Source organism: Acartia tonsa, chromosome 5, assembly GCF_053477335.1.
Source record: "Acartia tonsa isolate MP-2025a chromosome 5, ASM5347733v1, whole genome shotgun sequence".
Lineage (NCBI taxonomy): Eukaryota > Metazoa > Arthropoda > Copepoda > Calanoida > Acartiidae > Acartia > Acartia tonsa.
In genome coordinates this window covers 49340616-49356478 of record NC_137264.1, presented here as the reverse complement: position 1 = coordinate 49356478, position 15863 = coordinate 49340616, and the positions used below count along the sequence as shown (strand labels likewise).

The following is a 15863-nucleotide window of genomic DNA, read 5'->3' as shown; positions in this document are numbered from 1 at the left end:
ATGGACAAACGCAAAATATTATCAATAGAGAAAAATATTTAGTGATCAGTAAAAAAGAGAGTAAAAAATGAAAGGAGGATGTAAAAATAGAAGAATTAGAGAAAATGACAAAATCTTCATAAAAAATATAATATTTCCCATTCTTTACTGCTGGACGAAAAGACAAAATTAATTTCTAGAGTATCTTTGATATTACTTACATTTTCATTAAAATATTTTGAAACTTTAGAAAGAAGATTATGCTATTAAGGTATATCAATAATTCTATTTTGCTATTGCACAAAATTTAAAAATGTCTATAATCTATTTAACTCTATTATATTGATATAACCAGGCGAGTATAGAGAGCTACTACTCCATAGCATCAGAGGGCGACGGTGACATATTCGCCTCCGCCGAAACTCTGGGCGTAATTCCATCACGCGGCCGCCTGAACCGCCAAACCAGCTTCTGCCTGCCCGACACCCTGATATCCGAGTACAGTGAATTCAACGACCTGGAAGGCGATTTAAATTCGTCCATTTCTGATTTGTTCTCTGCGCGGCGGATGTGTCGACTGGGCCATCAGAGCACGCTGTCCGAGCATGGCTCCATCTTGTCCTTGTCCATAGACAAGGAGGAGATTATGTATGATGGTCCTGTGGGCGGTGGGGCCTCTTCCTCTGCTACTCTTCCCTCTAACTCAGGCATGGATAAATTTATAGGATAAAATAGACCTGAAACCAAACCGGTGCTTTCCTTAAAGTGCTTAGCGAGCATAGATCCCCATTCTCTATTTTAGAAATAAAACGAAAAAAATAATAGGGAGAGGTTTTTTTTCATGCACAACTGAATTGAGGGCAAACGCTGACATTTTTTTATCATCAAATCTTGGTATCCTCGTATTGCTGTCAAGTTTGAACTAATACCTTTATCCCTAACAATAGGAAGTGACCCTGCGGGGCTTCCGGGAGAGGACGAGGAGACAGGCAGTGGGAGAACGGTTATTTCATCAGGTAATTAACTTTAATTGCAAGAACTTTGTCCGTAAGTCCTAACCTTCAAAGCAAGGTGAAGATTAATTACTTCAATTGTAAGATCTTGGTCAAAAGTTCTTATCTTAATTATTATGATTAATAAATGATTAAATAATCTTCTCTTAATAATATCCTGTTTTTTGTGGGGGGGGGGGGAGCAGCGAGAGTTTGAAGAAGAAAGAAACATTTGTCTGGATTCTTCATCTAGATCTTTATCATTTAGAAAAAAAACATGTATTTAAAGACAAAAATAATTACTTTTAACCTTTCATATAGAAGCATATTATTAATGTATCTATAAACAGAAACAAACATTTTGATAATATCTATTTTAACTTTTTTTTTCAGGAAAACAGCAAATCTGCAGCAATAAAGAATGTGCCAACCCAATAGAATACAATGATGACAACGACGAATTCGACGCCAGCATGCATGTCGGCGACGAAAACACCGGCGGCGGCTGCTGTAAAAACGACAGCGGCGGCGGGTCGTGTCTCGATCTTGTCGATGAACTTCCATTTGAAGAAGATGATGTTTATATATCATCCTCCTGTTCTATATCAATCAGTAGTTCGGCGGGCGGCGATAACGACCACACGTTGTCCTCACACCAGATAACGGTACCGGTGTACGTTGAACCGGCTCCGCCGGAAATCCGGCTTCCACCGACGCATAACGATGATCCTCCCGCCAGCGACAGCCATCTCTCTGTTGGTGGTATGTATGGCGGTGTGGATCTTGAGGCTGGTTCTGCTGATATTGTTGGCCTCCTTCTACAGGGAGATCACCGCCGTCCACGTTTTTCACATCAGGTAGGGTAACGCGGGGTAATTCCGGTCAATTTTTTTCTTCAACTTAAAAAAAAACATACTTCCCAAAAACTTTTTCCGGTTTTTAAGAGTGCAAATGAACGATATGGCAATAACGAAGAAGCCTGTCTTGGTCCCATTAAGATCTCGCAACTAGAAGTCGGTCAAAAATCGGTTTAAAGGGCGGCGGTTGGCCTATACCGGAATAGCCCCACCGGTGGGGCTATTTCGGTCAGTTGACTTTGGGGGGGTGGAACACCCCCTTAAAGTATTTTTTTTTTAATTTTAAACTATGAGTAGAAAGCTGAGGTCATTAGCTTTCTAACAGTACTAGTCGCATGCAGATCAGACAATTTTTTGACAACATTTTCCCCATTTTAAAAAAGTCGGTAAAATCGCAAAAAAAAACATCAATTTTTTTCATGCAAACTTTTAAAAAAAAATCATACTTTTTATTATATGATTAGGTTTTTTTAAGCTTTATACATAAATTAGAGGCAATTTCTGATTCGCAGGTCTTGGAATTTCTTGAAAAAAGTGATTTTTTCCAAAAAAATTTTAATTTTAAAAATCCTGCCAGTTTTGACAGCAGTTTTTGATACAATTTTTCTTGTCTCAAATTGGCTAGGATTGACCTACAAGGGTGGTTAAGGTGTCTAAAGATGCAAAATTACATGCCTGACAATTAACTCGAAATGATATGGGGTCTAACTCTAATATTTCAACACATTTTATGCAACAGGAATTTTGAAAATGCAAAATTTTGAATATGTACTCTAAATCTTGGAGATAGAACCCATATCCTGGGGAGTTTTTGTTAGGACATGCAAAGAGCTTTCTATAGACACCTTAAACACCTTTCTAGCTTAATCCTAGCCGATTTGACATAAAAAATCCAAACTGCGCAAAAATCGCGAACACCCTCTTATACGAAAAAGATGTAAGAGTTTCATATGGAATTTAAAATCTTCTAGCGGTCTTTCTATTAGACATACCCCTTCTTACATGAGCCAATGCAGCTGATACATCTTCAGGCAAATATTTAAGGCGTTCCTTTGGGTGATATACTCTTCCTATTACTATAAAAATGTGTCTGAAAAATTTTAAATGTCTTTACAATTTGAAAAGCTTAGGCAACAAAACATGACATAATACAAGCAGTAAAATGACTAATAATGTACATCTAACAACAGGCAAGGGAAGGTTAAAGCCTTTGTCATGCATTGAGGTTGTTCATGCTTCCAGATCACCTGAAAAAAAAGTTAGGGTATTATAAATTTATAAATACAGTAATAAAAAAAAAGTAAAAAAAGTGACCGGAATAGACCATATTTTTGAGACGAAAAAAAAATTATGAAAAAATCAAGTTAGAACAACGCCTCCAATTGCAAACGATAAATCAATGCCATATCTTTCATTTTACAAAAACCCGCGGGTCAATAGGACTTACCATTTTTTCACAATTTTAGGTTGAACATGGCCTATTTTGAAATTTTTTTTTTGCAAATTTTTTGCAACTTTTTGAGGGCAAAAAAATCATAGAAGGAGTGATCTGACAAAAATTTGCTGAAGTAAGAAATGAAAGTATAGGCAATAAACTACAACTTTGCTTTTCTGAAGATCTCTCGCAAACGTTTAGAACACCGTTAAAAAACGGTTTTAAAAAAGTTAGTCGAGTGACCGGAATTAGACCCCCCTACCGCATTTACCCCGCGTTACCCTAAAGGACTTTTAGTAGTGCAGCTACTTAGAAATTAGGAAAGGCTTATCTTAGTCTCCAAGAAGTGTGTGGGTATTTATCCTGTATTTTTATCATGCTACCATGTAGTTGTACTAGTTAAGCTTACCTAAAATAGAGAACCTAATCGGATCAGTAGTTATTAAGATCTTAAGCTTCAGACAATAAAACCTTGCTACTCTAGATAAAAGGATATATACATTATAGATTACTAGCGGCTTCGCCCCTAGCCTCTAGGGGCTTTGCCTCTAGAGGTTTGATCAAACCAATTTTTCGTAATTAAAAAATAAATCTTTAAAAAAAAATTCTTTTTTGGGGGGGGGGGAGAAATTTTTTTTTCATGGGGGGTGGTTTAGTCGACCCCACTATTTTAATTTTAGTTTTAAGAAGAATTTTTTTTTGGGGCGGGGGGGGAATTTTATATTTTTGGGGGGTTGGGGGTGTTCCACCCCCCAAGAAAATAGTTATAAACCTTGCCATCCAAATCATTATGTTCAATATGTTTCAAAATAGGGGGACTGGGGGGGGGGGGGGCTGTGCTAGACTAATCTCTTACATCAGGTAAATCACCAAAATACCACTTCTTCAAAACAATAGAAACCTTTATTCATCATAAATTGTTCTGCGGCCTAATATTTCAAAAAGCAAATCTTAACTAAAAATATTTATTTTCCTAGGAAACAATGCACACAGACTCAGGGCTTGACACAGAGGACATTTGCCCCGCCTCGCCAACAAACTCCCGCCTTTCCATAACAGAATCGCCGGGTGGCGGCGGTGCTGGAAATCACAAGCAAGCTCACGGTGGAGGCGGCGGCGGAAGCGATGCAAATACTTCTAGTGGCGGCGGCGGCGGCAGTTTTGTCGAGGAGGAAAATTTACGCCTAGTTCTTGTACGTGATATTGGCATTCAGTGCTGCACAGACTCGCCTGCCACGGTAAGGCGGAGGAACACCACAACAATGCAACAACAAACGCCGCCGCTAGGTAGCGTTCTTCCCCCCACAGACACGCCCATTCTAGTTGTTAGTAATGAAAATAATAAAGGCGTGACTTTGGATAAATCTTTAGCTGAAACTAATAGTGCGCCCAGCATTCAGCAAAATAATACGAACAATCTTGCAAGAGGTCATTCTAATGAATTGTTATTTTGATACAGATAATTGGAAAATATAATTGTAAATATAAAAATATATACAGTATATATATATATATATATATATATGAAGCCCTGATATAAAGATAAGTAGTATCTTATTATTATTAATATTATTATGTTCTATGAAATTATTTAGAGAGAGCTAATGTATGTATTAGCAAAGATTATATTGATATTAATTGTTGGAACGTGTAAAGTAACCGGTTTTTGTGAAGTCATATTTTTTGGACAGCTGTTATCCAGCTTCTGGTGCAGCGGGTAAATACGTTTTCATTTGCCACGGCCAAGGCTGGAAAAAACAGGGTTGTCAGAGTGCTTAGAAATTATTATAAAACAAGGTTGCCAGATTAATATTGCCTAGATTTTATCCCTCAGAATATATTTGTACAGAATAATGATTTTTTTTAAAATCTTGATTTCCATTATATATACATATGATTATTATATATATATTTTCCTTTTTAATATGGATGCAGCCGTAGTGATGATCATTATATTCCTACAAATGGAACATTTTTAAATGTATGTATATATATTTATTATTGAAAAGATATATTTTCTTCCCTAGATTGCTGCAATGATAAATTTTTTTTCTGACTTGACGATCAATATTTTTATTGATGCAGAACATTTTTTTCCTTAGATCTGGATTTTAAAACATTTCAGCTAATGGTCAAGGGGACAATGGCAGATCAATTAATCTACAACCTGTTATCCCACCATATATTAACATGTAGGACTGGGGTAAAATTACTTATCATGAATTTTACAATCCCTGTATTTTTTTACCCAAAAATTACAATTTTTATTTTTTTAAACTCTAAGATTTTTTCATGGAAAAATGTTCTGTATTTATAAAAAAAAATAGAATAGCTTGTTATATCTTAAAAGTACCATTGAATAACTTTATAAGAAATTTACATAAGTTTTGAGTTAAAGTTAAAAAGTAATGTTGAAAGAATAATAACATTGACACAGCTTACTTTAGCAAAGTTCAGGTTTTTAAGGAGAATTCAAAACATCAATATTTTTTTAAATTTTTTAAGAGGCCCACAAAACCCGTTAATTACAGTAGATTCTTATTAAACATGCCAATAATAAGATATTTAAAAAGAAATAGCTTTTAAATTGTAAACTTATCAAAGTAATTTCAAATCTTCAACAATTAAAGCAAATGTAGAGAGAGAGAGAAAATCACATATATTTAAAGCCAGAAAAATCATAGATTTAAGATTTTTTCAAATTTTTAGCCAAGAAGATTAGTGATTTTGTGAGGTTATAAAAACAATTGGGTGAAACCAGCTGAATATATTCTAAATCTTTGTTTATTCGTGAGTTGGATTGTAATGGCCAAAGAGAATTAGACCTACTTAATTAGCAATTATTTATAAAATCATATTAAAATTATCTGATTTTTAACTTTTATGAATTATTCATTTTGTACTATGCAAAACCTATACTTTGTTTCAGTGGACTGTGTTGAAATATCTGCGAGTAAAATGGACAATTTTTATTGGAAACCGTTTTCTTAACTTCAGCATCTTAAAACATTACATACAAGAATATTTCAAAGTATGTTTTAATCTTACTATATATAACAAGCTATGTACAGTTTATATCAAAATTAAAATAATTAAAATTTAAAAAGTGAAATAGTAATAATATACTCTCTATAATAATGTTGAAAGCATATCAAGTAATATTTTCTATAAAATCATTAGTGCAATAAACTTTTTTTGGTTGTACATATAATTGAAAAAAAGCAATAAATTTTACATAAAAAGAAACATGTTTAAAATTTTAAAAATGACATAAAATGAAAATTATAAGTATATTAAAAATTCTAAAGTATTTTTTCTGACTTTGATAAAAGTATTTACATTAGAGAGAATGCTATTTTAAAAATATAAAAATTCTAAATATAATGTAATGGAAAAAATATCTTGAAATACAAAATGATTCTACCTCCAATAAAATTACACTGTTCGTTCAACATATAGAAATTTTAAATGATATATTTTGAAGAAAAAACTTTAATTTCCAATACATTGTTTAATTATGTCAAGTCAGAATAAAAAGTTTGTCAAGAAATGCAGTGTTTTTGTGCTGTGCATTCTTTTTTTATGTGAGTTTGATATTATTAATTTTAGGGAACTATAATAATGTGTTTATTTCAGAGATAAAGATTATTCATTTTTATAATACAGTCTCAGAATTTCAATTCTTTATACTAAAGTAACAGGATGTCTATTTGTCTGTGTGTTTGTGTGTCTGTACCGAGGATCTCGCTAACCGCCGAACCGATCGGGTTCTCCTTAACAAGGTAGCTTCTCATAAGTCCCGGGAAGGTTTATAACTATTTTCTTGAGGGGTGGGACACCCCAACCAACCCCCCCCCCCCAAAAAAAAAATATTAGAAATATTAATATTAGAATATTAGATGCTGTTCTATTTAGTTGGGATACCTTCACAAAGATAGGGGTTGGTGTTAACTCTATACACATTTGTCAAAGGGCACACCCCTTGATAGACCCCCCTAATACAGCCTAGGCACACCCCCTGATAGACCCCCCTAATACAGCCTAGAGGGTTGTCAAGTAAAAATTATTCACCCCCCCCCCCTGAATTTATGCTTTCAGCATTGCTAATGAACAAAAAAGATACAGAAGTTTTTATGATATAAAAAAATTATGTTATGAATAAATCTTTTTCTCTATTTGTACAATTTTCTGTTGTTCCCCTAAAGCTTTAAATGTTACGTCTTGTAACATTTATACATAATATATCATACTCATGTAAAGCAACCATTTTTTATGCACACACGGTTGTTAGGCGCGTCATTGTCCTTGTTATTTGTGGAATTATAGAGTCATTATTTTTTGTCCACAAATGCGAGATTGTTATTTTTTTTGAAAACTGAGAAATACCATGAAGAACCTGATACAAAATTTATTATTATCCTAGATTTCCTACAGTATATATATATTAGCTTAGAAAAAATGATAATTACATTTGATTATAGTGGTTATTTTACTGCTACTCTTCCCTGAAATACGAATTTCAACTCTGGAAAAGAATCTGTTGTTGAGATATTGAGTTTTATTACTAAAAGTTGAGCCAAAAAATAATTTTCAAAAATTTTTATAGTTTAGATTTTTATGGCTTTGTCTCAACACAGGCTCTTTCACAGAGTTGAAACTTGGGTTCAGGGAGCAGTGCTACATTTTATCATTGTCATTTTAACTGTATTCCAGATTGATAATCTGAAAAATTGTATCATTATTTCAACAAAAAAAAAGACCTCTAAGTTTTTAATAAAATATTAATTCCAGAATAAGGCTCCAAGTGCATAATTAAAACATCTCCAAAACATCTTATTGCATATCATTATCTTTGTTTTATTTTTTACTAGCGGATACGCTCATCGACCTCATCCCATTTTTAATTTGAGTTTCATAAGATTTTAAAAAGTATTTTTTGGGGGGAGGGGGGTGTAGACACCCTCCCCAAAAATAGTTTAAAACCTTCCAAGGACATATAAGAAGCTTCAATGTAAAGGAAAACAATATCGGTTCATCGGTTAGCGAGATCCTTCAGGACAGACAAAAAACGCTTACTACTTTATAATAGGATAATTGCCCTTAAATTTTCTTATGGCTTTAAAAACATTTAAATACTTTTAGCTTTAAGACTTAACTTCATATTTAGTATTTAACTTTTTTTTCATTTTTAGAACAAAGGAAAACCTAATGTTTTGATTTTGTACATTTTTCATTACATTTAGATTCTGCAAAGCACAAAGGGATTAAACCATGGGCGTAGAGAAGGGTGGTGTAGTATATACACTCCCTCCCAACTTGAAAGGATTCATTTTTGGCTACATTTACTGAATCTCCAAGACATAAGATCTAGAGTAAAAGCCTATAAAGAGGAGAATTTTTAAAAATTCGTTTCGCTTCGCGCCCCCCCCCCCCCACCCTATCAAAATTCTAAGTACGCGCCTGGATTAAACCTTATAAAAAATGTGGAAGACTGGGAAACAGAAAAGTTAATAACATTATTTGACATTTCATTCATGAAGATGTCTTTTTATTATTATTCTTTCATACCTAATCTTATATTATTTTACACATTTTTATGTGCGCAGAAACTCTTAAACTGGAGTATGTCTGATTGTCTGTCTAATGTCAACCCAATACAAATTAAACATGACAAAGTCTTGACAGTACGGTCTGCATATATACAACTTTTACCTTTCACAAGAATTTCTTTATTAACAATGCTAAAGCTCTTCTTATTTTTTATTTAGAATATTTATAGTTGCTTATTGCTGCGCTGCTTAGTGTCTCTGTTTTTTTTTGGTATATTTAAGAAATTAAGAGGGGATTGAAAAGTTATCAAAAGCATAGCCAAATAGCATAAGTATCAATATTCTTATTTATTTTATCAATTTCATTATTTTCAACAAAAAAATATTAACCTACCTCAAATTAACATGTAATTCTCATAATTAAGAAGCATAACTTGAAAAATCATAATAATTTGTAAATGACCCCTTCTTTGTTATAGAAATAGTATTTTTGTCATTTTTATGTCTTAATTTTTGTAATTTAATGTGATTGAAAGTGGGAAGTTGTTCATTTATGTTAATTGAACTCAGACTAATCCAATAATTTTTTTAATAAGTGAAATATATTTATCTAATTTAACAAATCAAGTAAATCTCAAAAATTTTATTTAAGTTTGAGTACATGATAACAAATTTAAACTTCTTCTATCTTTCAATCTCTAATGTTATTTATTAATTAGTTTGTTCAAATGATTTTTATCCTTAAAAAATCTTCCAAAAATGCAAACCACTAAAAAAATCCTCAAATCTTAGTTTGTGAAAAAAGAATCCCGTATCCCAAAATGATATATGCAATATATTGTTCTTATGTGATAGACTCTATCTCTTATGATTCTAATAAATTATAAACTGATAATATTATATAGGCCTTAAGTAATAATGATCATTTACAAATCTATAACAGCCTTATTCTTATTTTCAGTGCACAATAGTTGTCAGCCAGCCAAGATATAGCCGTCAGTAAATCGAAAAAAAATCGTCTAAAGGTTAAAAATTGTTGAAAGAATGGTAAAAAGAAAAAAAGTAATTTATTACTAATGGCTTGGCCTCTAGTGGGGTACTTGAGGGTTGGGGAGTCGACCATCCACTGATTCTTTTTAAGCAAACAAAATTGGGGTTTTTAGGGGTTTCAAGAGCGATTTCTTTTTAGAAACCATTCCAGAAAAATTAAATGAGAACCATATTGACTTAGCGGTTGGCGAGATCCTACGCTACTACACGCAAAGACATACATCCTCACAGTGCGCATGAAGGTGCTTTGACTTTTGTGTCAGAACCTAAATTGGGACATAGTGCATTTCATTACCCTAGGTTAGGTATCTTCATTTCACTTTTCAACAAAATTTAAAATGCAGCCGTTTTTGAGAAAATTAGATTTGAAAATTTCAAGATCAATTGTCATCCACTAGGAGTTATCGCATAATCATGACAAGAAAAGGAAATATTATTTTTTTTAAATTGTGAACAACTTTGCTTTTATAAAGTCTGTCATAAAACCTCTCTATATATGATTTATTTAAGGCTAAATTTCCGTGACCTTAGCAAAGCAACGGATAAAAACGGCCATGAATCAACTCACTTAAAGGACGCCTGCAAGAAATACCGCGCTTTAACTGCTGAAAGACTGCCACAAGTAGACCCAATACCCCAAATTTAAAGCCTTCAGTTTCAATAACAAAAAAGTTCTAGGCATTTCAAAATAGCATTTTATGTACAATGAATATTTTGAAAGATTTCCAATGCTTATAAAAGAAAAAAACAATATTAAATTATGTCGCCTAGACACAAAATTATGACTTTATCTTTGTCAGAAACTTAGATTGCCGGTAACTGATTACATTTTTACAATAAAAACACCACATCTCATAGTCAAAATCCATGAAAAAAATTCGAATTAAATTGCATTTTTAAACAAAAATCATAGCGGAAACAAAGGGGGAAACTATTACAAGCTCAGCTGTGATTGGTTGCTTAGCTGATTCAGCCTTCTGATTGGCTACAGTACACTCTGTACAAACCAAGTTAAACTTGATTTTTTTTAATGATTTTGACTATAAAAATGGGTATTTTTATTGTAAAAATATAATTAGTTACTGGTTGCTTAAATTCATGACAAAAATAAGCTTATAATTTTGTTTCTAGGCCACGTAGTTTAATTTCAAAATATCTAACATTAGCACTGTAATTCTTTCAAAATTTTCATTGTACATAAAATGTCATTTTAAAATGCCTAGAACTTTTTTGTTATAGAAGCTGAAGGCTTCAAATTTGGGGAATTGGGTCTACTTATGGCAGTCTTTCAGCAGTTTAAGTGTGGTATTTCTTGCAGGCTTCCTTTAAGGAGTTGTTTTATGAAGAACTTTATAAAAGCAAACTTGTTCAAAATTTTGAATAAATAATCTCTGCTTTTCTTGTCATGATTATAACTCCTAGTAGATGAAAATTGATCTTGAAATTTTCAAATCTAATTTTCTCAAAAACGGCTGCATTTTAGATTTTGTTGAAAAGTGAAATGAAGTTACCTAACCTAGGGTAATGAAATGCACTATGTCCCAATTTAGGTTCTGACACAAAAGTCAAAGTACCTTTAAACGCACTGTGTCCTGTTTTTTTATATAACAAAATTTTCTTGTTACAAAATGAAAATAATGTGCATGTACCTTATATACTGAAAGGAAAAAATCTGTCCGGCCATAAATCCAAATTAAAATCCTTGCTTCTCTTGGTTTCAGTTTTGCTGGCTTAACAAGAACAATACAAAACATTTGTGCATATCTTATTACTTCAACTCTTCCAAAAATATATATTTGTGCTTTCAGGAAAATATTCTAAACACATTTATGGACACAAATATATGATTCCATGTATGCGCAATTCTTTATTTACAACTAGCGGCTACGCCCCTAGAGGCCTCTAGTGGCACTTTAAATGTTTTTTTTATATTTAAAATATGTCTGTGTTGCGTTGACGTTTATTTTGCTTTGAACTCTCTTTGTAAAATCGAGAACCGTAAAAACAATTTCGATTTTTTGTAATTTCTCTTGGGAGGGTGGTGGTACCCTGCTCCAAAATAGTTGTATACTTTCACTGGACCTATGAGAAGCTACCCTGTTAAGGAGAACCCGATCGGTTCAGCGGTTACCGAGATCCTTCGGTACAAACACACTGACAAATAGACATCCTGTTACTTTAGTATAAGGAACTAGTATGGATTCACGCGTTTGATTGGATGGTTTTAAATAGGACACTCAGACCTTTATATACTTACTAGCGGCTTCGCCCCTAGCCTCTAGGGGCTTTGCCCCAAGAGGTGTTAAAAAAAATTAAGGTGAAATTCGTTAAAGGACCAAGGAAAACTTCTGCAAAAAAAAATAAAGGACCCAGGAAATCTCCTGCAATAAAAAAAAAAATGGGGGTTGGATTTTTTTTTCGGGGGGGGGGGGTTTGGGGTGTCCCACCCCCCCAAGAAAATAGCTTTAAACCTTCACAGGACCAGTAGGTATAATCCCTGAAAAGTAGAGCCCAATCGGTTCAGCGGTTACTGAGATTGCACAAGGTGGTTGCGATGGAGAGATACAGTTATTTAACCCTTTCTCCCCCTAGTGTTTTACTCTAATGTCTTAAGATTAATAACGGGGGAACCACTTTTTTTCCTCCAATTTTTCCTCATTTTTTCAATTTGTGTTTTCTTATGTAGACTTGTATAGTTGCTTTAATCCTAATTTTCTTTTCCTTCCATTTTAAACCTCAGTTCTTTCCCTTTTTCAACTCTCTTTTCTTCTTTGAATAAAGTTGATTTCAAGAATTGGCAAATTCTCTGAAGTTACAGTATAAAAATTGCCTTTAAAAGCGTGTAAAAGTGTTGTAATTAATGTGTAAAAGATATTCATAAAATCCGTCAAAAGTTTTGTGTAGAATGAATATTTAATGGATCAAGTTTTATTCGACTGAACAGAAATTTTCTATGTTTGCTGCCAGAGAGAGGGGACAATGGGCTGTTTATTACACTAGTCCTCAAAGTTTTACAATGACGTTTTTTTATTCGTTGGCTTAACAACTTTGGTGGCTTTTACTGAATTTTGGTTGGTTATTAATTTATGTGTCCAAACGTTTTAAATGATAATTATAATCTACTGAAGGGGTAATTTTGTGTGACATCATTAGGTATGTACATCAATTTATCGGCGATTGTTTTATCCTTTAAGATCCCTGGTTTGCTGCTGCTGAGACCACGGCCGCAGATAAGTATTTTTAAAACAAATCCGCGAACGGTCATAACAATAGATAGGTAAACAACAAACCTTCATAAAGTACTAGGAAAGCTTCTCAGTTATAGTGCCAGTGGGGATATGGCTCGGTGGGTAAAAACTCTCTGGTGGGGAGCTAAAAACACTTTGTAGATCATAAATTTTAACGTTGGGTGGATGTCGGTGGTCTATTTATAGGAAAGAATGCATTATAGCGAAAACATTATTGAGTACTCGCAATAATAACAAATGGTAAAAAAAAGGTACATTAGGAAAACTAAACTTAAAAGAACCATATTAAAATATCTCTATATTAATATCTTTTTAAGTGAAGTAAGATGGGTGATTTTTATTATATTATAGGGGCTAAACTTTTCGACCCATGGTTTTCATATACATAAGTGGTGATTTTACAAAAGCGTTTTGTCCGTTGTGTAATCCTTAATTGGAGAATAGGTTTTTCTCGCATCGTATTATAAACGGCTTTCCGAGGATATAGAATGTACAATTATAAGATTAAAACTAGTTTTTTAGCCCCGAGGTGCCGAAGGCACCGGCTAAAAAAACTGGTTTTAATCTTATGATTATACACTTTTATATTCGTAGAAAGCTGGATATAATACGATGCTAGACATCGTTTTTTCGTATGGATGAGAACCGGTTCCTATCCATCGGATTTGAATGAATACGAGAAAAGTTTATTTATTTATTTAATTGTATTTTTTTTGTAGAACCACGCTGAAGAAAACGACATTTTAATATTTTGTTGAATACTAAATACTAACCAGATTTATTAAGATGATTCAACCAAGCATTATAAAATTATACATTTTTTTCAGATTTTCAACAGTTATCGCCGTTTTTACCGGAAAAAGAACGGTGCCACGGGACGGCAGTAATTTAGATTTAGTAATGAAAAATTTATTATCTCTTATAGTTTCCGATATAGGATGGGGGGGGGGGGGGGCATAAGAATATTAATAATTCAAAGCCCCCCCCCCCCCCCGAAATATGGTAAATTTCTTTTGTATGTGTGTCTTAAGTTAAAGTAGATGCATATGTTTCAAAACTTGATATTTAAACTTGACTCAAAAAGTAAACTAAAAAAATCGGATCTACTGCAGTTCACGGTAAAATATTGCTGGTAACGAATATTGCCAAAAATCTATGAATTTTAAAGGCTGCTAGCTGCCAAACGGCTGAATGTACAGATCATACCCGCACACCATTTTAAGTGGTATAAGAAGTCCTACAAATAATCTGGAATAGCCAAGATTCAATGATGCACAGGGAAAGCTTCACTGAAGAAAAAACGCGTAAAATAGGCCTTTTTCGCGTATTTCTCTGCACTGCGAGATAATTATGCATTATTGATTTATGGCTATTCCAGATTATTGGTAGGCCTTCTTATGCCGCTTAAAACAGTGTGCGGGCATGATCTGTACGTTCAGTTGTTTGGCAGCTAGCAGCCTTTAAAATTCATAGATTTTTGGCAATATTCGTTACCAGCAATATTTTACCGTGAACTGCAGTAGATCCAAAAAAATCAATTGTCTGACTAACTTATTAAAATTTGGAAGTTGTCAGGAATAAGGGGTGACCAAAAAGCAAAATAAATCTAAAATAAAATTTGGGGGGCAGATAAAAAGGTCGTCGATGTGTTGCTCCCAAAAATCATTAAACCTTTACAAATTACAAATATTTTTTTTTTTCGAATTAAATGAGCTGTTAGTTACAGCTGGTAAGAATACATGACTAAAAAAATCTTATTGTTGATCAAAATTTGTTAAATTGATTCCAGTTTTTATTTATAATTACATCTTATTTCTAATTATTATATTAACAAGATGTGTACAATACATTATTATTATGATTGTTTTCTAATAAGTTAGTTGTGATTTATACACTAACAAGTGATGTATAATTTGAGCATTCACAGGCTAAAAATGTCATGATAAAATCAACCTTTACACTTTTGGAGGCGAAGCTTTTCTACAAGTAAACATAGTATGTCTGTCTGCGCCTATGTGCCTTGATTGTTAGTTAAGACATGTCACAGTCGACTAACAAATCTTGCATGATGATTGCTATAACAGTTATCAAAAATCAGTTTTAAAAGTGAAGCCTTTCAATACTTACGGCCTGTACGTCCGCCCGTACGTGTGTACGTAACGTTGAGCTCCAAAAGTCATTATTATTATTACGTATTTTATTGGTTTTTAATCAGTTTATAAACATAAAATCACAAAAATATTACTAAAATATAAAATTGAAAATTATTTACAATTATTTTTTTTAAAGTCTTGACTGAAAGATAAAAAATAAAATTTCAATATTTAAAACACTACTTGGGCGTTTAAGGAAGTCTGTACGTCTATATAGAACATGCTTGCTGTTTTTCAACTTTTTGACAACATTTTTTTGTATGATTATAATTGATTAGCCTATTCATATGATTTTTAAAACATTGACAACAATGTGCAATATTTTAAGCGAAGCATTTCTAAAATCAAGTTCTAAAAATGTTAGTATTTCATTAAACATAATCCTGTATTATGCAATTTTGCAACAGGTGAATGAACATACTTTTATACTTTTAAATTAATATTCTTATTGTTAACACTCTACGACTACAAGTGTTCTTGTCCGTTTATTTTACCGTTTGAAATCATATTTCATATTATTGTACACTACTAAAGGATATTTTAGCATTTTGGTAATATAAATTGATTTGTTTAAGTCGAACAAAAAAATATATTTGCACC

At 32.8% G+C, this 15863-nt stretch overlaps 1 protein-coding gene across 1 annotated transcript; it reads left to right on the top strand.

Annotated features, from left to right (window-relative positions):
• The first annotated feature begins 67 nt into the window (after positions 1-67).
• Positions 68-6351, top strand: LOC145320185 (uncharacterized). The gene is made up of 5 exons (XM_080162625.1): positions 68-80; positions 363-686; positions 927-995; positions 1365-1828; positions 4241-6351. The coding sequence occupies exons 1-5, from the start codon at positions 68-70 to the stop codon at positions 4715-4717; spliced, it is 1347 nt and encodes a 448-aa protein (XP_080018751.1). The 3' UTR covers positions 4718-6351.
• The last annotated feature ends 9512 nt before the right edge of the window (positions 6352-15863 follow it).

Excerpts from the sequence above, each read along its gene's own strand:
- LOC145320185 (XM_080162625.1), top strand. Across the intron at positions 687-926 it reads TACTCTTCCCTCTAACTCAG|GAAGTGACCCTGCGGGGCTT; the intron begins GCATGGATAAAT and ends CCCTAACAATAG. Across the intron at positions 996-1,364 it reads GAGAACGGTTATTTCATCAG|GAAAACAGCAAATCTGCAGC; the intron begins GTAATTAACTTT and ends TTTTTTTTTCAG.